The 25,160-nt window shown below is 30.3% G+C and overlaps 1 protein-coding gene and 1 non-coding gene across 2 annotated transcripts in view; both read left to right on the top strand.

Annotated features, from left to right (window-relative positions):
* Window positions 1-25,160, top strand: part of SI (sucrase-isomaltase) — an 87,198-nt gene that overhangs the window by 22,434 nt on the left and 39,604 nt on the right. Inside the window, exons 13-24 of the mRNA XM_045556529.1 lie at window positions 2,673-2,757; window positions 3,204-3,321; window positions 5,115-5,286; window positions 8,635-8,751; window positions 10,743-10,897; window positions 11,913-11,997; window positions 12,489-12,545; window positions 13,437-13,561; window positions 15,460-15,548; window positions 18,827-18,876; window positions 19,611-19,781; window positions 22,034-22,189. Coding sequence (XP_045412485.1) covers window positions 2,673-2,757; window positions 3,204-3,321; window positions 5,115-5,286; window positions 8,635-8,751; window positions 10,743-10,897; window positions 11,913-11,997; window positions 12,489-12,545; window positions 13,437-13,561; window positions 15,460-15,548; window positions 18,827-18,876; window positions 19,611-19,781; window positions 22,034-22,189 — 1,380 coding nt within the window. The remainder of the gene's footprint in view (window positions 1-2,672; window positions 2,758-3,203; window positions 3,322-5,114; window positions 5,287-8,634; window positions 8,752-10,742; window positions 10,898-11,912; window positions 11,998-12,488; window positions 12,546-13,436; window positions 13,562-15,459; window positions 15,549-18,826; window positions 18,877-19,610; window positions 19,782-22,033; window positions 22,190-25,160) is intronic.
* LOC123631034 lies at window positions 24,463-24,603 on the top strand. Its single transcript, XR_006732918.1, has one exon. It is a non-coding gene; the product is annotated as a U4 spliceosomal RNA (small nuclear RNA).

Genomic DNA, 25,160 nt, shown 5'->3' with positions numbered 1-25,160 from the left:
GGGTTATATTTATTGAGATTTAGCTTAAATGTGAGGGCATAAAATGCCATCAGATTACTACACACAATTTTCAATGAATTTTAAAGAACCTTTGCAAACATCCTCACAACAGAATTGACAATTCCTAAAAATAGCATTAGTATGCTTAAAATGGTTTGAATGATACTTGAATATCTTTATGTGTACTTATTAATATCAATCCACTGAGGCTTTTGCCTTACAACTACAATGCTTTGAATCTACTAGTTGTAATACTTAAAATACTAATTGAATTTACTTTTACATAACATTAAACAACTAATTTAACTTAAATCATTTTGTTAAGTTTGAGAAAAATGTTTTCAGAATTTTCAAAATGATAAATTTACAAAATACATTAAAAGAGATAAATTCTATTAAAATATATGTAGTAAGTATAACTTAGTACAATCCTGCCAAATAGACATACTTTAGATATATTTCAATGAGAGATAATAAAATATTAAATGACACATTTAATGTAAAATATGGTTAAAATCATGTAAAACTGTTTAATTTTTCCTTTAGTAGGTTAATAATTTGTCTTCTTGAGTTCAGAAGACTATTTTTCTTTATATTGTGAACTGACAAAATTATCACATTCTGATGTAATCATATTTATGTGGTTGTATGATAAAACTTTTAATATCTAAATATTTTTGATTAATCCTTTCATGTGAAATCAATTTTTTCTAAAAATTGTGTTTTTCTTAAATTACATAATAATGTCTACTTTGAGTGATTGCTGAAAATTTTTATAAATTTTATGGCAAGTATGCATATATATAACTCAAATAGAAATAACATTAATTTCATAGCTGAGTGTCTTGCTGTGTAATTTCTCAACTATACTATACACAAATGATGTTAAAATGGTTTAGAAAAGGATTCTGTTAAAATTAAATGAATACAACTCACTATTCCCAAATTATGAATTTCAGCAGTTTCTTTTTAAATTTAATTTAATTGGTAGATTCTTGAAGAAAAAATAATTATGTTTACCTAAACTTATTGTTTGTATAACCATTGTGTTTCTTTATTAATTTTTACTGGACACAGCCACACTAAATTGAGTATAATATCCAGGTAATTTTAAAGAAATAACTCCAATGTAGCTTTAGGTATTTTTATGCTTTAGAATAACTACATTATTGTCACTCATTCTTGGCTATTCTGAAAATATTTCAGAAATGGAGATATTTACCTTTTAAAATCTGCATCACAATGATAAACCTTGAGCACCCTTAATTTCTCATTTTAATTCCATGTGACAGGTTTCCCTAGATTCTTTTTATATCCATAATCTGGACACTTTCATGAGATTGTTTGGAGAATAATAGAGATGAGTAATCATTTCAGTGTAATGGCGTCAGAAGAAGCCAATATTCAGGAAGGCTTTACAAACTAAATTAGTATATCTACTTGTTACAGTTATAATTTTATGAAAAAGTAATGTCTAACTATAATACAAATGATTCATTTTTACATTTTTTTAAAAAGTGTTTTTATTAGTCTTTTTAAGTGACACTGTCAGAACACTTTCAAATATATTAATAAATATTAATATGAGTATTCAGGAGGATTCAGAAAGCAGTACAAGAGACAGATCCAACCATTGCAAAGTCAATATAGAAGTTTTAAAGTTAAAGGAGATGCTTGAAAGCTAGAATAAGAGGGGGAGGACTCAAAAAGATGAAAAATGGTTTGAGTCTTAAAACACAGGCAATGTGGATGGGAGGAGAAAAGTGCAATAAATAAAATATACTTCTGAGGGGAATAAAATTAACAAAGAAATAAGGATGTGACTGAGTGATACCTTTATGAGAGCAGAGGCAATTTATGATATCAAAGAGATGTGGAAAATAAGACTTAAAATTTATAGAACTTCCCAATGTAATTAACAGAGGAGGAAGAAATATATGTTTTTTGAGCATGTGTGTTATATAATTTTATATACTTTTCTTTATTATAAATACACTACTTAATTGATTATGGTCACACAACTAGTAAGTAGTGAAAGAAAATTGGGACCTAGATTTAAATTGCTAGAAAATATTTGAACATAATATCCTATCACTATTTCTCCAAAAGATGCTTACTTAGGTCACTAGTTCTCAGAATATGGTCAAGCTGACCTAGGATTGGCTTCTTGAGAACTTTTCAGGATTTCTGTGAGGTTATAACTATTTTAATTAGAATACTAAACACTATTTACCTTTTTTCACTTTCATTCCTGCATGAGAGTATAGGAGCTGTGGGCTAGATAAATGGCACCCAAAACAAAATAAGTTGAATAAATGAATGTGCTAGGAATGTATATAATGATAGACTCACAGTGAGAATGTCAACATAACTATTTAGAAAAGACAGTTGCTTAATACTTATAATACAATTAATATCTTATATGTGTAATTAAAACTAGGTAAATGAAATACATTTTAACTGCTTAAAATTTCTCAATCCCAGCTAAGACACCTCTGTTACCTGATATACACATTCAGTTTATTTTTAGGTTGGTAGCTTATATTTGTCTTCTCAGAGGGAAATAATATCATGGTTGCCTTATATAAAACATTTCAAACAACTAGACAGTTTCTGCTTATATGATTTGAAAGTATTTTAAATATGCTGTTCTTTATTTTATATCTATTCAGGACATGAATGAAGTTTCCAGCTTTGTTCAAGGCTCAAATACAGGATGCACTGACAACACGTTGAATTATCCACCTTTTACTCCAGGTAAATTTTATCTGGTTATTTTCTTCTTAATTGGTAAGTTTTAGCATATATTTCTAAATTATAATCTTTAATATAATTCTGAAATCTTAAAATCATTGGTTTTTTCTTCTTTCACTCAAAATATTTCCCACCTAGAATTATATTTAAGTAATCTACTACAAATCGTTAAAATGGGCCTGTAGATATATGATGCACATTATGTATGTGTTTATTTCTATATGCCTACTAAAAGCTATTTTTCAATAGGTTTATTTATTATTGAAGTCAGGAAGGAGAATAATTATTAATGTATTAATAAATGTAAATCTAATAGTTATTCCAAGCTCAACAGGAGTGGAAGGTGGTTTAATTAAATTATGATATTATATAGCACATCATAAAAGGACTATAAAGTTTAAAATAGAAAAATGTCTCTTAAGAAATATTTCTTATATGTTTTCTCTAAGATATTCTTGACAAACTCCTGTATTCTAAAACAATTTGCATGGATGCTGTGCAGTACTGGGGGAAACAGTATGATGTTCATTGCCTCTATGGATACAGCATGGCGATAGCCACAGAGAGGTAAGTGTGATTTCATTCAGAAAATCTCTTCATATGTAATATCCACAAATGTTTTTGGTAATTTATCAATATAGTTAGGAAATATCAAGAATAAGAAAGAAAACAAAGAGAATATTTTCTTGCTAAAAATTTATCGCATTGAAAGTATCTGTTTTTTACTAATATTCATAAACTTGGAACTCAGTTATTAAGAATTACAGGGTAGATAGATGGATAGATAGATTCTTTTTTAATTCATAGATTTAAGTCATCTTCTAAAATAGCAGTCCCCCCCAATCTTTTTGACACCAGGGACTGGTTTTGTGGAAGACAGTTTTTCCACAAGATGGCGTGGCGGGAGCGGGGGTGGGGGGTCTTCTCCCTCAGATCCTCAGGTGTTGGATTCTCATGGGTAGAGCGCAACCTGGATCCCTCGCACGTTCAGTTTGCAGCGGCGTTCCCGCTGCTGTAAGGGTCTGATGCCGCTGCTGATTTGACTGGGGGTGCGGTTCCGGCAGTGATGTAACTGATGGGGAGCGGCTGTGGTTGCAGGTGGGGCTTTTCTCGCCTCCTGGATGCGGTCCTGTTCCTGGCGGCATGGATTGTGCTGGTTTGCGACCCTGGGGTTGGGGACCTCGGCTCTAAAAGTTTGATTCAGTTTGCCATCTCTGAATATAATTGTGTTCTAAGCATGAACTTGACAGTTGGCCTAGAAAAATGTTTCTCCTAGAACAGATCTTTTTTTTTTTTTTAATACAACTATTTTTCAAAAACTAGTGTTTCAACTAAAATGTAGTTCACTAAGTAGTATTCCCCCAAGTAATTTTCTAATGCAATGTGTCACAAAGTATGATAAAAAAACAAAAGAAGGAGACAATATGTTGATTATTTGCTATTTTCCAAGCATTGTTTAAGGTTCTATAATAAAATAGTCAGTAAAACACACATCCTGCTTTCAATACATTTGTAATTTTCTCATAATTAAATATTTATGAGCGAGTATTAAATCACACCCATGTTTTTCTGGCCCCAAATCACATCATGATATCAAAAACTACAGTAGAGTATTATATATTGCAGTGTTTAAGTCAATAAATTCTATATAAGAAAAAAAAAACCTATTGTTTGATATGATAAAGATTATAAGATGCAAAAGTGCCTGGGAATATTATTATATTTTTACTAGGGGAGTCTGGATAATTTTATATATTGATTTAATTTTGGGGGTATTTTTCCTGATTATTTCTCATTTATGGAAAAATTACCAGTAATAGTTGCATACCAATAGAGATGAATAGTGCTAGTAGTTGTGGATGGTAGTTGACTTCTAGAAACTAAAACAAGAAATGCTTCTTAAATGTGTAAGTTTAATTCCAACATTGCTTGCTAATATTTGACAATGCAGACATTAAGATATAATTAGAATCATTGCTCAGGGTTCAAGTTCAGGTTACTAAGTGTTATATTTATAAAATGATTTCAAGGAGTTTAAACCATATATTTCCAAAATGAATGTTGAGTGGATATCAAAAGCACATGTTTATTTAATTTGGTAAAAAATGACTGAAGTCATTCAAAATCTTTGTCATTTCTACAAGACTTCTTTTCACTGTATTTTATCAGAATGTATTTAAATAAGTAAATGTTGAAGGGTAAATACAAAACTGATATTAAATTTTGACAAAATGGTTGCAAAATTATGGCTTGGCTCTGGGAATTGTAAAATATGCATTTGTAATTAATATTTTAGAATTTATAAATTTCAAGTTTATTTTTAAAATAAATCTTGCTTATTCATTTGGTTTTGTCTTTAGAGCTTTACAAACAGTTTTTCCTGATAAGAGAAGCTTTATTCTTACTCGGTCAACGTTTGCTGGATCTGGACACTATGCTGCACATTGGTTAGGAGACAATACTGCTTCATGGGAACAAATGAAATGGTCTATTGCTGGAATGTTAGAGTTCAGTTTGTTTGGAATACCTTTGGTACGGCAATTTCATACAGTGTTATTTATCAAAACAGCAATTACACTTACATTGTTAATATCATCTTAATGATTTTTGGTAAAATGATTAAAAGGCATGTAACAAAGAATTACATTTTTATTCATAAGGAATTTATGAGAAAAATAAGAAGGATGATGTTTATAATATTCAAATCATTGGAATGGGAAAATGTAATTAACAAAATTTAATCAAAACAAAAAATTTAGGAAAACAAGTCTAAATATAAGTAAAGCATACAAGAAGTTTATAAAATAAATATAAATGGTAATGAAAATAATAATAAAGATAAATTTCAGAAATCTAAATCCATTTAAAATACTGGATTATCAGTTTAGATTAAAAATAAGAAATTTATTTTGTTTAGAAGATAAAAGGTAAAGACAGAAAAAGTGTCCAATATTTCAAAAGTGGAGATGATGTATGCTAGGAAGTTCTATCATAAGAAATCTGGCATGTTTCTACTTCTATCGAACAAAAAATGTAGTACACATGTTGATATTCCAAACTAAAGGGAGCCGCTAACAAAATATGTCAACTATATTAGAAAATTATAGTGATTCATTTATTTTTTTCATATGCACAATAAAATGAACACTAAAATCCAACCAACCAACCACACACACACAAAAAAAAATCTTGCAGATGAAAATTGAAACACATATTATCAAATTATTCATGAGTCAAAAAATAAACTGAGTGGAATTGAAAAGAACAACCTTGGAATTGAATGTTAATAATTTTACTTCTTAAACCTTGTGGAATTTTAGTAAAATTAGCATTTAAAGGAAAACTTATAGCCTTACATACTTAAAAGCAAAGAAAGGCTGAATATTAGTGGGTCAAGTTCATGAATTTAAAATGTGCATGAATTTAAAAAGGAAAACAGAATAAATCTAAAGAAAGATATAGGTGATAAAAATAAGGGAATAAATTAATATAATGAAAGTAAAGTCTCTAGAGAAAAAATTTAAAAATTCATAGTACAAAGGTTGCTCTTTGAAAATTTTAATAAAATAGACACATTTATGGCACGTTTTGTCAAAAAAGAAAAAGTGATATTAGGATGTATTTTAATATAAACTATCATTTATTATAGCAACCAATGAACAAACAATAATGAGGAGTAAATATTAAAAATAATGTAGGACTTTTTTGAGAAATATTTAAATGATAACTAAATAAAAGACATTCCATATTCAATAATAAGAACACTCAGTGTATTAGGAATATTCATTTTCCATAAATGGAATTCAGTGGAATTCCAATTTAAACCATAAAAAGGATTTTAAGGAACATAAAAAGATTATTCTAAACTTCATTTTAAAGATGATACATTTTAAACAACTAGGAAAACACTGAGGATTTGTTTCAATGATACTGGATTATGGCTATGCAAATAGATTAATATGGGAAAATAAGATGCAAGTCTATGCATACATAGAAATTTCTTCAATGACAGTGCTATCACTGTAGATCAGTGAGGAAAGTATCAACTATTCATGTAGACAATTGATTATCCATTTAAAAAGCAAAATAAAATGGGGCTATTTCTCACACCATACACAAAAATCAATTCCAGATAGATTAAAAACCCACACGTAAAAAGTAAACTTTATCTATTTTAGAAGAACATTTAAAAGGGTAAATTTATGACATGAAGTTAGAGGAATAATTTCTCAAACAGAACACAAAGAACACAAATCATTAAGGAAATGTATATAAATTGACTACAACAAAATGAAAAGTGTTCATCAAAGATAATTTGAAAAAGTTAAAAATAAAAATCAATTTACACACAGGGAAATTATATTTTCAGTTCATATAGCCAATAAATAATTGATATTCAATTTAAAGTGTCTACTGTAAATCTATAAAAATAACAATAGAAAAATTAGTAAGGGATATAAATGCAATTCTATAGAAAGAGAAACCCATATGGACTCAATAAATATATGAAAGTGTTCTCAACCTCCCCAGGAATCAGAGAAATGCAAATAAAAACCTTGATGAGATACATTTCATGTAGAAAGGTGATAAAAATCAAAAATCTGAAAATATGAAGAGTTAGTAAGAAAAGCGATAATGGGAACTTTCATGTACTGTTATATTGCTTGTAAATGGTTACAACCAATTCTAATTATACAACGCACATTACGAATAAACCAGAAAAATAATCCTGTGTATATATACCATAGAATAAATGTAAGTTTTTTTTTTAACATATTCACAAGGAAAACTATACAGATCGAGTATCCTTTATCTGAAATCCTTAGGACCAGAAGTGTTTCAGATTTTGCAGTATTTCCATATACATAATGAGATGCCTTGAAAACTGGACCCAAGACTAAATACGGAAGTCATTTATGTTTCATATATTCTTTACACTCATAGCCTGAACATAATTTTATACAATATTTTTAATAATTTTGTATATGAAACAAAGTTTTGATGGTGTTTTGCTAGTAACTCATCACATGAGGTTCAAATGTGGAACTTTCCACTTCTGGTACCATGTCAGCATTCAAGAAGTTTTGGATTTTGGAGCATTTCAGATTTTGCATTTTCAGTGGATGCTCAACATGGATATTTATTTCATAGAGGCATTTTCTACAGTCATGAATCCCCATACAATAGAAAACTAGAGCAACATTAATATAATTGAATCTCACACAAAAAGGAAATTGTACTGTTATATAAAGTTAATCAACATGTAAAAAATCTATATATTGTTTATATATAATATATATACTTACAAAGCAAAAATAAAGTAATTCTTGTAAATAATAAATATTAAATTCAGGATGGTATTTTCTGGAATAAGGGTAATGCAATCTTATGTGGGTACACATTGGGCAAAGCTCAATTTTATTTGGACTAATGTATTTCATAAGCTCAACATTAATATAGTCATAATTTTTTACTATTTATTCCTACATTAATATATTATACTATAAATAGGAAAATCAAATCAAGGGATGTGAATTTTGGATTAAGTAGCAACACATTAATAAAAATATAATCTTTATAACTGAATTAAAGATTAGATCAAAAGAGAAACTAAATTAAAAATAAAAACATGACACTAGGAAAATGCTTAAAGAGACAATGAAGAAAATATGTAAACTAATGCAATTAGAGATAAGGATGGAGCAAAAATGGAAAATAAAGAAACAGATAAAGACGAGTATATAAAGACAAAACAAGAGTATATAAAGACAAAAACAAACAGTAAATAATGCAAAATAATCAATTGAGGCATAAAATATGAGGCTCTAGGCAAATTTGAGAATCTTAACATCATAAATAATCGATATATTTGTTATTTAGGTTGGAGCAGATATTTGTGGATTTGATGGTGAAACCACAGAAGAACTTTGCAGAAGATGGATGCAACTTGGGGCATTTTATCCATTCTCCAGAAACCACAATAGTGACGGATATGAGGTAAGTGCCCCTTGTTCTCCATGTTTTAAAATAAAACACAAATGTATTTTTAACAATCCACTTAAATTTATAAAAGATATGATCTGAAAGTTTGTAGAATGATTGTTAAAGAATAGTTAGAAGTCTTCTTCTTAAGGTCTATCTATATTTTGCACATAAAAAGTTTAAATAAGGATCATGAAAAAAAAGTATTCACAACCTCAATATTTTATTTAATCCTAAAGCATATACTATATAGTGTGTTAAATCATCAGTATTTTAAATTAGAGCCAAATCTTTTTGAGTATGGATTCTTGGATTCTACCAATGTAGGTTGCAAGTAATTTTTCTCTCATAAAATATATACTATCAAGGATTTCCAGTTTTTGTTTTGTTAAAGAAAGACAACAAATTAACATTTGCAAAGCAATTTGAGTCCAGAGTCTTTCTATAATAAAGAAATGTTGAATAAATATATCAGTGAAAAACAAAACTGACACTTTTAAAACATGAATTTGAGCTAGTAGGAGCAGACATACAAGAGACTACAGAGCTATTCTACCAGAACTGGAAATTCACCATGCTGTGATTGTCATAGGCATATTTTTTAGAGGCAATGGTGAAATTCTGATAAGTAATTAAGTACATGTTGATTAAGAAATCATTCTATGTTCACACATTGGTTGCATATGGGGCTGATATTCTGCCTAAGAGGGAAACGTACTCAGTTCAGCCTGGAAGGAAGCATGTTAGAAGAGAATTAAAAGGTACAGATAAGAGCTTAGTTACTTCCTAATCCACGTAAATGATATTTTCAAGAAACCTGTATCCATAGGGGATTCTGACACTAATTACATTACATTCTATATTCGTCTTCTCTGAAAAGCAGATGACTAGACAGTATTGGATATGTTAGAGATTTATTGGTGAAGTACTCATGAAGGATGAAGGGGAGGGAGCGTGAGAAAGTGGAGAGAGCCTTCAGACCACAGTTCAGGTCTGAACCTGGTGAAGATGATGGGGGAAGGGAGGCAGTTTGGCAGGGAAAACTACAAACTACAGTCCAGTTCTAACAAAGTTTCAGTCAGATCAGAGAGGAATCTTCAAGGCAAAGTTGGCCATTGACCTTCCCTGTATCTCCTGGGAAAGAGCCTGCACAGCATTCTCACCTCGCTCATTCAGTGATTGGGAGACCCAAAAGGAAACATGACTTCAGTGCAAACGTAATGGTGGCTGCAGGCAGGTGGTGGCTGAAATCCTCAGTTAATTTTGTTACCCATAAGCAGGAAATCTAAACAGCCTTGCTCACATCAGTGCACCTAGGATGAGTCAGTCAGATGATCTAGAATGAGGTCAGTAGGGAAGCTGTACTTCAAATTACAGGCCTACAGGAGGGCCCGGCAGTTCTGTTCCCTGTGTCCCTGAACCAGCAGCTACCGGGGCTTATTTGTATAATGAAAATGGCAAGGCAAAGACAGTAATTCCTCAGGCTAGTATATTTCAAGCCTTCTCTTGAATATATCACATGTACTAACATCGCATTGGCCAGAATAGGTCACATGGCTGAGCTCAAACTAAGAGGTGGGAAAGCACACTTTACCTTCACTGGTAGGGACTCACAAGTCACATGGCAAACATTGTGGGTTCAAGGAAGCACGAAAATAATTCATAGTTCAATAATTCATCCTACCACAATTAACATGAAAAACTCCACTGTGTTAAAAAATATGTCATCTTTACTAAGTGCATATATTTAAATCAACACTTTACATTGCTTTAAATATCTTGAAATGTCCACGTCAAAGTTAAGTTTAATTAAAACATATAACCAAATGAAAACACAAAAGCTAGATATATTAAGACACCTTGATGATGAAATAGAGATGTTTAATTTTTTGTAAATAAGCTAAAATGCATACAATTTTGTTTTTAAAAATAGATTAAAATGCTTCTGTTTTAACTTACATTAATGTTTTAGCTTTCTTATTTTAATTTCTCTTCCTTTTCCACAGCATCAGGATCCTGCATTTTTTGGACAGAATTCACTTTTGGTTAATTCATCAAAGCACTATTTAACTATTCGTTATACCCTATTACCTTTCCTCTATACTCTGTTTTATAAAGCCCATGTGTTTGGAGAAACAGTAGCAAGGCCAGTTCTTCATGAGTGAGTACTATGTACAAGAATCATAATATCTTTTAAAGTATATTCAGGCATATATTGAAAAGATTAACAGAAATAAATCAAGATATAAAGTAGAAAATTCTGCTGCTTGTTTTGACATTTATATAAATGATTACATGAGCTGTATAATGATAGTAGTAACTGTAATTTGGTGGATTGGACAAAAAAAGGTACAAATGGGAAAATTAATAGAATACACAAGGAAAAAGATACGTAAAATATATTAGGAAAATTATATCAGTAAGAAAGATTAAGCATAGAATTATAGAAAATGCATCAAGTAGATATTGAGAAAATAATCTAAATATAGATCAAAAGTGTATTACAGTAATTGCAAAAAAAGTGATTTGTGCTTATCTTTGCATATCATCAACTCAGCAGAGCAAGGTTTTTCCTCAAAAAATGACTTAAAGGTCTTTCCAAACCTTTCAAATCCAGGTCAAAACAGGAATTTATAATGAAGAAATTTAAAAAGAAGAAAGCAGAATATGAAAGATTTTTGGTACTTTGTGAGCCTGTCTTACAATAGAAAAATAATTAAACAGAATAGTTGTTTACTACAGATAAAAATACCTTATCTTCTATGTTAGATTTTTTTGAGTACAAGATAATTCCCCTCCTTCCTTTGTTCCTTCTTTCCTTCATTCCTTTTTTCCTTCCTACTTTCATTTATTTTTTCCTTCCTTCTTCCTTCTCTCCTTTTTTCCTCCCTCCCTTCTTCCTCCTTTTCTTCCCTCCTTCTTTCCTTCCTCCCTTTCTTCTTGAGTCTCAGGAGACTAATAAAGGATATAAGAACTAAAGATTCAAATGACATATGTAATAAATAAAATTTATTTAAAAGGATATAAGAACTAAAGATTCAAATGTCATATGGAATAAATAAAGTTAAAGCTAGTAATATTTCCCAGAAATAAAAAAAATCTAAAAAGATAAAGTGGACAAGAAATTTGGATGGACTTGTTTTTTATTATATATTAACCATTGTCATTGTTCTTAGGTTTTATGAGGATACAAACACCTGGACTGAGGATACTCAGTTTTTGTGGGGGCCCTCATTACTTATAACTCCTGTTTTAACAGAGGTAGGTTTACAAGTTTAATAAATTTATTGCTTAAAGAGAATTATGTATAACCAAATCCACAATAAAGTATAAATAAAGGGTAACTTGAAAACCAGGTGATTATTTGTAATTGTTGGAAAAATTGTGGAGTGTGACGACATGTGGTTATTATCTACTTTTTAAAAGTAGGTGTCTATGGAGGTATACAGAAATAAATATGTTCACACTCACAATGACTGCATTGTTTACAAAAATTGACATTCATGGATGTATTATTTTAATTCCCAACTCAATTAATTTCACCTTTGCCTCTTTGCTTGTTGTGTGTTTTACATTATGATATTTTCTAAAGCCAGTAAAACAGCCTTATGATCTATAGGAAATATATGGAGCTTAGCTACATAGAGGAAGTTCTTTTTCCCTTGACTGAAAAACATGACTTAATATTTCATAAGATTCTGTATGTTAAAAATTGAAATTAAAAAAATATGCATTATCTTGCTTTATTTTAGGGAGCAGATACAGTGAGTGCATATATCCCTGATGCTACTTGGTATGATTATGAAACTGTAAGTAACCTTAATAGACTTACAGACTTACAAGTATATTTTTAAACATTTGCACATGGAAACTTAACTCCAACACACAGCGTATCTATTTTTAGGATTTCTATCACTATTATAAAAATAATAATTTCAAGTTGAGTAATGTGTAAACATTTCCATAAGTATACTCTTTGTTACCCAGGAACTAGACTTTAATATGAAATTATATTCCTTAGTATAAATATCTATTATTCATTTTTAAATTGTGGAAGTAAAAGGTCAGGAGTAATTTAGGAAAAAATGGCAACTTATTTTAATGCTTTTTCCAATTTTACGTATTAATCTTATTGACAGAAAAATTGAGTACTGAGCTAATCTTATATGTTGTTTTTATATGGTACATCCCAACATTTGGAAAAGTCTTTTCATTTCAACCTTAAAAAGTCAAGATACATACATTCATACACGTAATCTGTTTTTTCCATTTACCAAGACCTCTTGAGAGGTATTTATTTTAAAAGTATATTTTGCATATAACTTATATTTGCTAAGCAAGCCCTTTATTTTTGTAGAAACTGATTTTAAGAAAATCCTTTCTAAAGACATGGTTAAATTTAAACCAAAACAAAAAATAAAAAATGGAGATAATTAAATATATTGTTAATTATTATAGATACAAAATGGATTTCTTTATGTAGATTGCATTTTTGAGAAATTAAACATATTTTCTTTTGACTTGTTCAGTAAGCAAAAGAAAATTCTCTCTAAAAGTTGGAAAACAGTATATTGATATCATTTGGATAGCATGAATTGCTCATGATAAAAATTGTTTTCATGTATAAATTTTAATTCTTATAAAATAGAGTTTGAAGTCTTCACTAACAATAAAAAATCTTTGTATCTTCCACATATTAGGGTGCAAAAAGGTCTTGGCAAAAAGAAAGTGTTGATATGTATCTTCCAGCAGACAAAATAGGATTACATCTTAGAGGAGGTTATATCATCCCCATTCAACAACCAGATGTAACAACAACAGCAAGGTAAAATGAAAATCATTAACTGAGACCTGAAATAAAATTTAAGTTTTAATATTTTATATTTTTATTAAGAATCTGAGTTTAATGTTTAGCTTTATCACCAGAAGAGAGTTGACACACAGAAGTAATACTTAACTATGCCCATAATTGTTATAAAAAGAATCAAATTATGTGTATTGTTACAAATGTCTTGAATTAAATTAATGAATATGATTAGATTAGAAATTCTTTTCCTGTACCAAAAATTTACTTATATCCTCTGTATAATATGCAAAATTGAAGATAATCTTTCATACTTAATCAAAATATGAAATATTAATATTTGCAATATAATTGAGAAGAGAATGTGTTGATTTTTACATGAATTTCTATACATAAATAAGTCACAAAGTTTTTCTTTCTGCTAAAATGTTTTACTTTCAAGTTGACAAAATAGGTGGATATTTTAGGTTTGGTAAAGAGTAAGAGAGAAACTAAGTTGTTCAGTAAGAGTAAAACTCAGAAATATTTAGAAAAATAGAAGAAACTTGAAACTTTTGCAGCATTCATTTTGAGTACAAAGGCACAGAAGGTATCATATTGAATTCACATGCCTTTCTATATTCTGCAGCACCCCAACAGATAGTTGCTATCTATTCCTTACCCTGCTGTATTTTCTTTATAATGTTAAGGATATCTGAAATTATATTATTTACTTTTTCTTGTATAGAGTGTACCTCCTCACATAGACTATAAATGTCATAAAAGCAGGGACTTGACCTTTTGCAACTTTATCCCCCAAATCTTTAACAGTGTCCAGCCCATAATAGGTTCTATATTTCCTGTATTTGTTGAGGGAACAAATTAATGAGAGAATGAATGTGCATTAGTAATTTAATTATTTTGGCATTCTAGAATTGACTATTCTCATAATGTAACTGTCTCATGACTATGCTCTAAAAAACTGGTGATACTCTAGAAATGTCCTGAAAAGGAGGAACATACACTTTGGTAACTGATTGCTGGAAGGAATATATTCTGTACAGAGTAGTTGCCTAGACGGTACAGCCTCAGGGATACCATTTTAGGGTAATATAAAAATAAGAAAAATATTTTTATTGATCTATCATATGTCTCATTTCTCTGTTGCAATTAGTTTCCTTTTTAAGATTGTTAGAGATTCCGCTAAACATTTTTTTAAATTTTTATATTATATTTTTCATTGTTTTACACTTGAGATGTAGACTTAATGCATTGCAATTTAGGGTTATACAGGTTAAACTGAGCATTCATAGGACACATTTAATTTTTCTTTCTGAATTTAAATATACTGTTTCAATTTGCAGGTGTCTCTGCCTTCAAAAAATCCAGTATTATATTTATTCCTTTATTTTCTAACTATATAAATTATTTCTGCATTCTTATAGGAAAATTGATAGTAAAATTATTAATATAAACAAATTTATTATTAAATAGGTTGAAATGGGCCAGGCACGTTGGCTCACGCCTGGCCTGTAATCCTAGCACTCTGGGAGGCCGAGGTGGGAGGATGGCTCGAGGTCAGGAGTTCAAGACCAGCCTGAGCAACAGCGAGACCCCTTCTCTACTAAAAAATAGAAAGAAATTATCTGGACAACTAAAAATATATAGAAAAAATTAGCCGGGCCTGGTGGCACATGCCTGTAGTCCCAGCTACTCGGGAGGCTGAGGCAGGATTGCTTGAGCCCAGGAGTTTCAGGTTGCTGTGAGCTAGGCTGACGCCATGGCGCTCTAGCCAGGGCAAAAGAGTGAGACTCTGTCTCAAAAATAAATAAATAAATAAATAAAATAAAATAAAATAGGTTGAAATGGACTTAGTTATAGGATGTTTTACTATGATATATTTATTTTTAATCATATATGTATCTAATTTTCCTTAACAGCCGTCAAAATCCCCTAGGACTTATAATTGCATTAGATGAAAATAACACAGCAATAGGAGACCTTTTCTGGGATGATGGAGAAACTAGAAGTAAGTTTCAAAGTGACAAAATTTTAAATGTTCATTCTGATGACAGGAAATTTTGACTTTATTTATGTAAGTCGCATCCATTTTTAAAATATCACACAGTTTCATTTCTAATGCCTATTTTTATATATTGTAGGCCTAGGTTATGTTATGAAATTTAACATTTTTATGTAAGTTATATATGTTTAATTAAAATATCCAATTTTGTCTATTTATTTGTTGTAAAAATATTTGACAATATTTTATATTTATATTTATCTATTAGATTAATATTTTAAATAAAAATGGTTAACAAGCTTCAAGATGGACAAATTGCATCATATTTTAACTCTTTTAAATTATTGTAATAGTTAAAACTAAAATTTTGTTACTGTAAACAAAAGAACCCCAACATCTAAAGATTTAATTAAATAATGTCAAGTAATTTGAGTTGAAAATGTCTTCATATAAATAGTTCACAATTTTTTTCCTTATTAAGTATCTTTAGTTTTATTTCTTGAGCTCTAAACTTGAGAATTCAGTATATCAAGCAAATTGAAAAAATGAGCTTTTTTGTGCTTATATGTAATTATTCCATGGCAATTTTCTCAATTTGGATTTAATTAGTCAATTATAATTTTCTTCATAAATTTAAAGGTTTTTAAAAATCTTATTTATTTTAACAGAGGGCTCTTAGTCTTGTGTTTTATATGTGTGTACAAAAAATTACAGTTTAGCTTCTATTTTCCCTCCCTACTCCTCAGATGTATTAAAGGATATCTAAATGCCTATAAATGTATAGGAAACATTCATATATTTCTAACCTAATTCAAGAACTAGTCTATGTATTGGTGTACTCTCCTACAATCTGAAAATAATAGAACCTACAAAAAAATCTTGTCTTTTAGTCTTATCTATTTATGAAAATGTAGATATTTTAAAACTACCACAGGGATCCAATAATTCTCTCCTAAGACTTGTGATAGTCATACTCAGTTAACTAATATTTGTTTAAATAAATAACTTTTATTTATGGTATTATACCAATGTATTCAAAATAAAATTCATTCTATAGAATAATCAATTCACTGGGAGATCTTCCTTGATGCAAGCTGTCAATTAAGATATAACATTCACAGCCATTTATCATAAATGTCCTCTGTTCTTTTCTATTCTTTAGTTGTAGTTTTTGCCTTGATAAGTGTAGTCTTTTGTACCATTTATCTGACTCCCAAATTTATATCTCCAGACCAGACTTTTCTGTACTTAAACTTTCCTTTTGTATGTCTAATGAAAATCTAAAATGTAACCTGCCAAAATAGAACTCAGACCTTCCCACCATGTATCTGTTCCACCTAGAGTCTTCCCCTTGTCAGTTGATGGTAACTTCATCTCTACAGATGCCAAACACCTTGGAGTTGACTGTTGTCTCTCACAACCTATTAATTTTTATTGCTTCTACCTTGATCTGGATCCTCCCATCAGCTCCATCACTATCACCACTCTCTTTTAATTACTACAATAGCTCCCTAACTGATCTATAAGTCTATAGTTCTTGTCAATCCCTTTTTGCATTCTATTACAATCCAGTATGTGGAGTAATCCTTTTAAAAGATGACTCAAATCATCACACCTTTGCTCAAAATCCTCTAATGATTCTCCATTTTACTCGATTAAGAGTAACAGTCTTTACCAATATCTAGAGAGCTTACCATGATCTGTACTCTGTGCTGTTGTGTGCATACGTGCACACACACACACACATACACACACACACACTCACTATCCCCAACTACTGTCCATTTCTCATTCTATTTCAGCACACCAAGTCTCTTGCTCTTTCTCAAACACCTGGAGGCTTAAGCACACTGATGTGAGATTTCCCATGAGAATAGGTTTCAAGCACTTACCATAGAAGTTCTGTGAAAGTGGATTCCAGCTGAACCTAAATTAATTGTAGTCATCAAACAATGCTGTTGACATAATACCTCTATTGATAGCCTGTGGGGCAAGACTTTAAGGTTATTCCTATTTCTTGAATTATATACATCTTTCCATATACATCTCTTTATTTCTTCTGGTAAAAATTTATATTAATAATTTATTCATGTAAGTAGGTGGTTAAGAATATGAAGAATATAATTTAATTAGTTATCTTACATCTATATAGTTATAATCATATAAAAATTTAAAGAAAATTATAATTCTGAGTATTGAATTTGTAGGCAAACAGACAAACAATAAAGTGTCCTCAAGTTCTGATTGCAATTTTATTTCAGGATTAGAATTTTAAGCAATGTTGAAAGTATCCTATAAATCCTAAGGTTCCCTTTGTATTTTTCACACTCTCTTCTAAATTATTTTAGTTTTAATCTTCAGTATTTTTGTTAAAGAGATGTGTTGATAAAGTTTTATTATATATGGTACAGCAAATTATTGTCTTCCATTTTTCTCATTAAAGTTTATTTCAATCTTTAACATGTCTCCAGATTCATTCTTTTTCCCCAAATAATAAAAAATGATGGAAACATAAACAAAAATATGCAAAATAAAATTATGATATTCCATGTTTTCCTAGGGAAAATGTACTGTTAGTTACATGGCTTACTAGAAAGGGAATAAGATACCACTCAAAAATAAATTTATAATTATTTATCTGGTACTATAAGTTTTCCTTTCCCTGAATTTCCAGAAACATTTTTTTTTTTTTTTTTGAGACAGAGTCTCGCTGTGTTGCCCCGGCTAGAGTGAGTGCCATGGCGTCAGCCTAGCTCACAGCAACCTCAAACTCCTGGGCTTAAGCGATCCTACTGCCTCAGTCTCCCGAGTAGCTGGGACTACAGGCATGCGCCACCATGCCCGGCTAATTTTTTCTATACATATTTTAGTTGGCCAGATAATTTCTTTCTATTTTTAGTAGAGATGGGGTCTCACTCAGGCTAGTCTCAAACTCCTGACCTCGAGCGATCCACTCACCTCAGCCTCCCAGAGTGCTAGGATTACAGGCGTGAGCCACCGCGCCCGGCCACCAGAAACATTTTTTAACAGTCTTCGAAAAATTAAACTAGGTCATATTTTATATATATACACACATTAATTTTACCTATTGGGAATATAAAATACCAACATTATTTTGTTTAGAGACAGCTAAGATACTTAATTTAAAAAATCTGTTTAGAATGCTCAATTAGTAATATCTATGTTTTTCAACTTTTTTGTGTTATATAATATAATTGTAACAAAATAGAACAGATAATTTAACATTCCATTTTGTTTTAATAGCTTCATTTTTTTCATTTCAGATACCATAGAGAATGACAACTACATATTCTATACATTTTCAGTTTCTAATGTAAGCATTCTTCTTTGATACGGTAGTTAAATGTATACTTTGTTAATGTCTAGGTTATTTTATCATGAATGTTTTGAAAGGATATTTATATTATATTTACCTCCAGATTTCAATTAAATTTAATGAAATAAATTGTTACATTTAATTGTTAAATTTAAATTTTTAAATTATAAACAAACTGTTATCTTAAAATTTTAAATTTAAGTATAATAGATGAGAAATTGATGCACAGAAATCTTTAGACTTCTTAAAGTGTTATGTCTGGTTTTAAGCAACATGCCCTATGAAAATAATTTCAACATATTTGAAAATGTTTTAATGTATCAGTAATAACCTGTGTAGATTTGGGGTAAGAATGAAAAACCTATGTGCAAAGTTAAACTCTGAACAATTAATAGGAATGATTTTCATAGATGTTGGATTTCTTTATATATTCTTTTTTGCCAAAGCTAAGTTTTTTTTAATCAATCTTACAGCTAGAATAAGAAGGGTTATATATGTGTTGCATCATGAGTGATTTAGATTATCTCTGAAAATAAAGTTTTATGGCACATATACAAAAAAAATGAAAAGAGTTATTCATACTTATATTTATGTATGTTCCTTGGATAGGGAGAGTTGGTAGGAATAGAGAGGTAGATGATTATTTTTTTCTCTTATTTCACACCTATATTGTTATTTAAGGTTTGTATCTGATGACTTAATATATAATATTACATACTTTTTTTCCCCAGAACATTTTAAGTATTACATGCACACATGCAACATATGAGGAAGGAACTACCTTAGCATTTGAGACAATAAAAGTTCTTGGGTTGACAGACACTGTTACAGAAGTTCAAGTGGCAGAAAACAATGAAGCAATGAGTGATCACGGACATTTTACTTATGATGCTTCAGACCAGGTAAATACAATCTTTTAAAATATTTTAGCTATTATGTACTGTCACATTTAACATCATGCAACCATTCACGCAATTGGTTTATTCTATTAATTTTTTCCTTCGTGCCATGTCTTCCTTCCATCCTCCCTCCCTACTCCTTCCCACCCTCTCGATACTCCTCCTACCTCCCTCCCTACCTCTGTCTCTCTTTCTTTTCTTTTCTTTCTTTTTTCTTTTTTTTCTATTCTTTTTCCTTCCTTCCTTCCTTCCTTCCTTCCTTCCTTCCTTCCTTCCTTCCTTCCTTCCTTCCTTCCTTCCTCTATCTCTCTCTTTTTTTCTTTTTCATTTCTCTTTTCTTCACTTTAGCTGCCAATCTTTCATTTTAGGTCATTCTAGTTTGTATTTAGATAACAAAATGAATTAACTTCTTGCTACTTCTCCCTCATTTCATTTTCTGTTGGATGTCATTTATATAGGCCTTCCCAATATTTTTTCATATCATTCTACTGCTTTGAACTCTAACCTACCTCTTGCATACAACAAAAATTCCAAATGTTTTAGCTTCCCATTTAAAATTCCTCAGCATATTTATCCAATCCATTTCTTTGATCATTCTCCCTGTCCCTTCTTTTATGAACTTTCATTGCCCTCAGAATGTATCATGTACTTTCCTGACATCAAAATTTTTTTACATTTTTTCCTTCCTGTAGAAGGCCTTCCTTATCTTGTGATTTTTGTCTCTTTTAAAAGGTGTAGTAGTGAGGGAAAAGAACTTACAGAACTGGGCTCTAATTCCAGCCCTGCATTTAAGCACATTAAATCAATCTCTCATTATCCCAGCTTCCTCATCTATAAAGTGTAATATTTAAGTCATAATATTGCTTTGGGCAGTAAGTTAATGTATTTGAAATGTCACAGAAACTACCAATTTAAAACATGAAACAATTTTTTGGTATTTACCTTTCCACCATTTATATAATGCCAAATTATTATTAATATCTGCATAAATAAATTCTAAATTATTTAAGATATAGAGCATTGTCTTATAACATTTTTTGTCTAACCCTTATGCTCTATGGCCCCATGCTATTCACTTAACAATTTTCAGAAAAATATGTAATGGTTAATCATTTTTTATCTAGTAAACATAATATAACATATATATATTCCTAGCACTGTAAGAATAAATTAAATAATTGCAAGCTTATTGAGAACTTTATGAATCTAACAAAGATTACAAGATGGCATACTACATAAATAAGTTTGCTTGGTTATGTGTACAAATCAATTTATATCTGTATTTTTATGTCTATTTTTATGCTTAAATAAATATAGACACAGATACCAGTAATACAGCTTTGTAATTCTGCTGTTCTTAGACTGATCTTTATATGAACTTTCATTTCTCAAAGTATAGTTTTGAAAGTATGTTTGGTGGATATGAAAGAATAAGCTATGCAGATGAAAATCTAGTTGGGATAAATCTTGCCCATGTTAATTCCTAAGATATATAAGCAATAACCAAACTTAACTTTGCAATACCAATAACAGAAATAATCATGTGTACATATATATGTAATATATATGCACCATAAAATAATTCTGTATGTGTATGTATATATATCCTCTCTTATTTTTTCTTTTTTGCATAATGCCATATTTTCTCCCCTCCAATTTGTCTCTCAAACATTGTAAGTAGTGGTTAATAATAGATTTAGAATTAAAGAAATATGTATTTCCCGTCTCTGACTTTAGGAGCCTCCATATCAACTAAAGTGGTCAATATTTTCTTCCCTGTGTATTCCTTGAGAGAACTAACATTTATTTTAAACTTAGCATGTCCTATACATTGTCCTAGATGCTTTAAATTTTACATCTCATTCAATCTGTGTAGCAACCCATTTAGTAGGAGTTATTATCCCCATTTTACAGGAAAGGAAATTGAGGATAATGCATAATATATAATTTTTCCAAAGATTCATGAGCATTAAATGGCAGAACTGAGAAATGAACTCATGTCTGAATTTAAAGATAATGCTTTCCACAGTGTTCTTCAATCTCTCATAGCTTTTTCATCTTGGGGTTCTAGGTATTTCAGTGGCATGGCACTTTTTTCCTGTCTATTCTGTTCTTGAAGTATTGTATTAAAACTAGTAATGATTTGATTTGAAGAATTGCTATAATTGCCACCTTTTGTAAAATGTTAAATATTTTTAAATTGTGCAATGGTGAGAAATAATCTTTAATGTTTTGTTTTTATTTTTTCTTCAAAGTTTCTTCTAATTACGAATCTCAGCCTTAACCTTGGAAAAAGCTTTTATGTTCAATGGAATCAAATTTACTCAGAAAATGACACATTTAACTGTTACCCAGATGCAGACACCGCAACTCAAGAAAAGTGTGAACAACGTGGTTGTTTATGGAGAGAGGTAATAATAATTTTAATTATGACTGTTGATGTCATTTTCACCTAAGCATTTCAATGAAAACATTACATATTATACTTGTTATTCTGCAGCATACAAACTAAATTCATATAGAGAATTATTTGCAATATGAAAATAGCATCTCTGATAGACAATTTAGCTTATGAAGTCTCCAAAGAAGTAGTTTAGTAAATGCCAGACTAAATGAATGTGTAAGTTGATTTCCAGGCACTCTGGATTGTGTAACTTTACTTAATAAAATAGTACTCTGTTTGTTGTTCTGGTAAGATGTTATGCCAGTAGTTGACAGACTTTCAAAAGCATTATCTAAAATTATTAAAACTTATGAAGTTGAGTGATTGGATAGTTTTATTCTACTAAGGGGTGATAATTCTGGTCAATTATTTTGGACATCATTTCAACAAAATAACAATGGCTGTGGATGGCAGCTGTTTTTACCAATGTTACAGGAAAGAGATACAAGAAATATCCTCTTTTGCTATGTTTGTTTTCAAATTTTGGGCTTTTGGTTACATCATTAGATTTTGTCAGCAAAAAAAAATATTTCATATAATCAAATAATTAAATGCATGTGTTATACCATTGAAGAGAGTCAAGACACATCTCTCAGCAACTTCCAGAGATGTCTGTATTTTTGTGAGGAGATACATACAATCTCTGCCTCGAGGGAAGTTGACCCCATTTCTCTGTATCAATTGGTAAAGCAGAATAATCTTTATCATTAGTAAAGATTAGGAAAGAATTGAAGAACAGAAAAAGTAAGGAGAAGAAAAAGATTTCAGAAAAGTCATATAGTGAAGTATTTTACATTTCTCCATCTTCTCTTTAAAATGCAGCACTCCAGTGAAATCTAGACCCATCCCCCATTGCACTCAGTATGCTCACTTACTTCCATCAGCAAAACATATCTTAGGGATATTCATTTCACTAAAGCACAGGTAACTTCTAAGCATGAAAATGTAAATAGAGTTTTTCAGAACTGTATTTCAACACTTACAAATTCTTAGGTTAAGTCAAACTTTAATGTTAGGAAATCAGGCAAAAGAAGGCAATTAAATTTGATGACTTAGGGTGCAGATATACTTCTTTGTGTTTCTTTAGACCACATTGTTTCTTCATTTAGTCATTCAACAAATACTTATTGAGACTTGATATGTTTTAGTCATTGCTCTAGGTGAAAAAAATGAACAACTCTCCCATCCTGATAGAGCTTATTTTATACTGTGGGAAAACAAAAAAAAAATAATGGAAAAAAATTATATGTTATGTTAGATAAATAATACAGGAAAAATAAGCAGGAGAGGGGAAGAAAGGAAGAATACAAATGGTGTAATTTTAATGATTGGACAGGGAAAGTTTCTTTGAGAAGGTGACACTTGTTAAAAGAGATGAAGAAAAAAAATGAATGGAATAATATTCCAGAGGGATATTAACATTAACCTGAAGTGCATCTGAAGTGAGAATGTAGCACATATAGTTCACAAACAGCAGGAGGCCAGTGTTTTTGAAATAGAATTAGTTAGGGAATATCAGCAGGAAATTATGTCATAGACATATGGAAAGAGATAGTTTAGATCAATCAAGCCATTTTTAGTATTACCAGCTTTTCTTTGAGATAGGATGCTACTGGAAAGTTTTGAACAGACAAGTGACAAAATTGAACTTCCATTTTAGGGGACCATAATGGCTATTGTGTTGAAAATAGACTGTTAGAGAATTGATGCAAGGAGACCAGGAAAGAAGCTGTTGCAATAATCAAGGCAAACTAACATTGACAGATTGAAACAGAGTGATAATGGTACAATTAATAAGAAGTGATTGAATTTGTGTGTATTTTTAAGACTAAGCCAAAAATTTTGTTTTTTAATTAATGTGCATTATGAAGGAGTAAAGAATGACTTCAAGGTTTTATTTTGAAAAACTGGTAAAAAAGAGCTTAGATGGGAAGTTATGTTTAGAGAAATTAAAATTTTGATGCCCAATAGAAATCCAAAGGCAACTGTCTGGTTGTGAGATATATTTAAACTCTTGAAATTGAGAATTTTATATCACAGGTATTATGTAAAATTTAGTATTAGCCTGTAAAGTGTTTGATGGCATGTGATAGGATAGTATCTTCAAGGGAATGAGCTTTAATACATGAAAGGAGTTTAAATACTAACCCTGGGTCATTACATTTAGTCAGAAAAGTGAGGAGGAACAAGAAATGAAAACTGAGAAAGACTAGCAAAAGTATTAGGTTGAAAACAAAGAATAGCTTTGCGCAGTGGCAGTATCGTAGCCAATGAGGTTTATCCGAGGTGCAATTATTGCTAATTGAAAACTTTTCCCAATACCCAGCCATGACGACTTGCAATACAGTTGGCATTGGCAATTTTTGACGGTCCCTACGGGGACTGAATAAAAAAAAAAAAGAAAAAAAAAAACCAAAGAACATATTGGGTTCTGGAAGCCAAGTGAACAGAACATTTTAAAATAAAGAAATGACAAACTATGCAAATTATGCTTGTAAGTCAGTAAGATAAGGACTGGAAACTGACATTTCAATTTGGCAGCATGTAAGTCTTTGGTAACTTTGACAAGTAAATATTGGTAGTGTGCTGGGGGTAAAAGCCTGGTTACAGTGAGTTGAAGTAAAAATTAGGAGAAATTAGAGATAGTGAGTATGGTGAACTCTTCTATGTTTTGCTATAAAGCAAAAAACAAAACAAAACAAACAAACAAACAAAGAGCCAGTAGTAGAAGTTAGTGAGGTAACATTTACTTTTTATTTTAACATTGAAGAAATAATATACGTTTATGCTGTTAAGGATAACCTACAATAAATGCAGTATTACTGATACAGGAGAGAGAGTGGAGAATTAAGGAGAAATGCTTTTTCAGGTAAAGAGGCATGGAATTGGGCACACGAAATAGTTCACCTTGCATAGAAGACAGACAGTACATAATTTGT

Source organism: Lemur catta, chromosome 1 (assembly GCF_020740605.2).
Source record: "Lemur catta isolate mLemCat1 chromosome 1, mLemCat1.pri, whole genome shotgun sequence".
NCBI classification, from domain to species: Eukaryota; Metazoa; Chordata; class Mammalia; order Primates; family Lemuridae; genus Lemur; species Lemur catta.
This window is presented reverse-complemented; position numbering and strand designations above follow the sequence as displayed.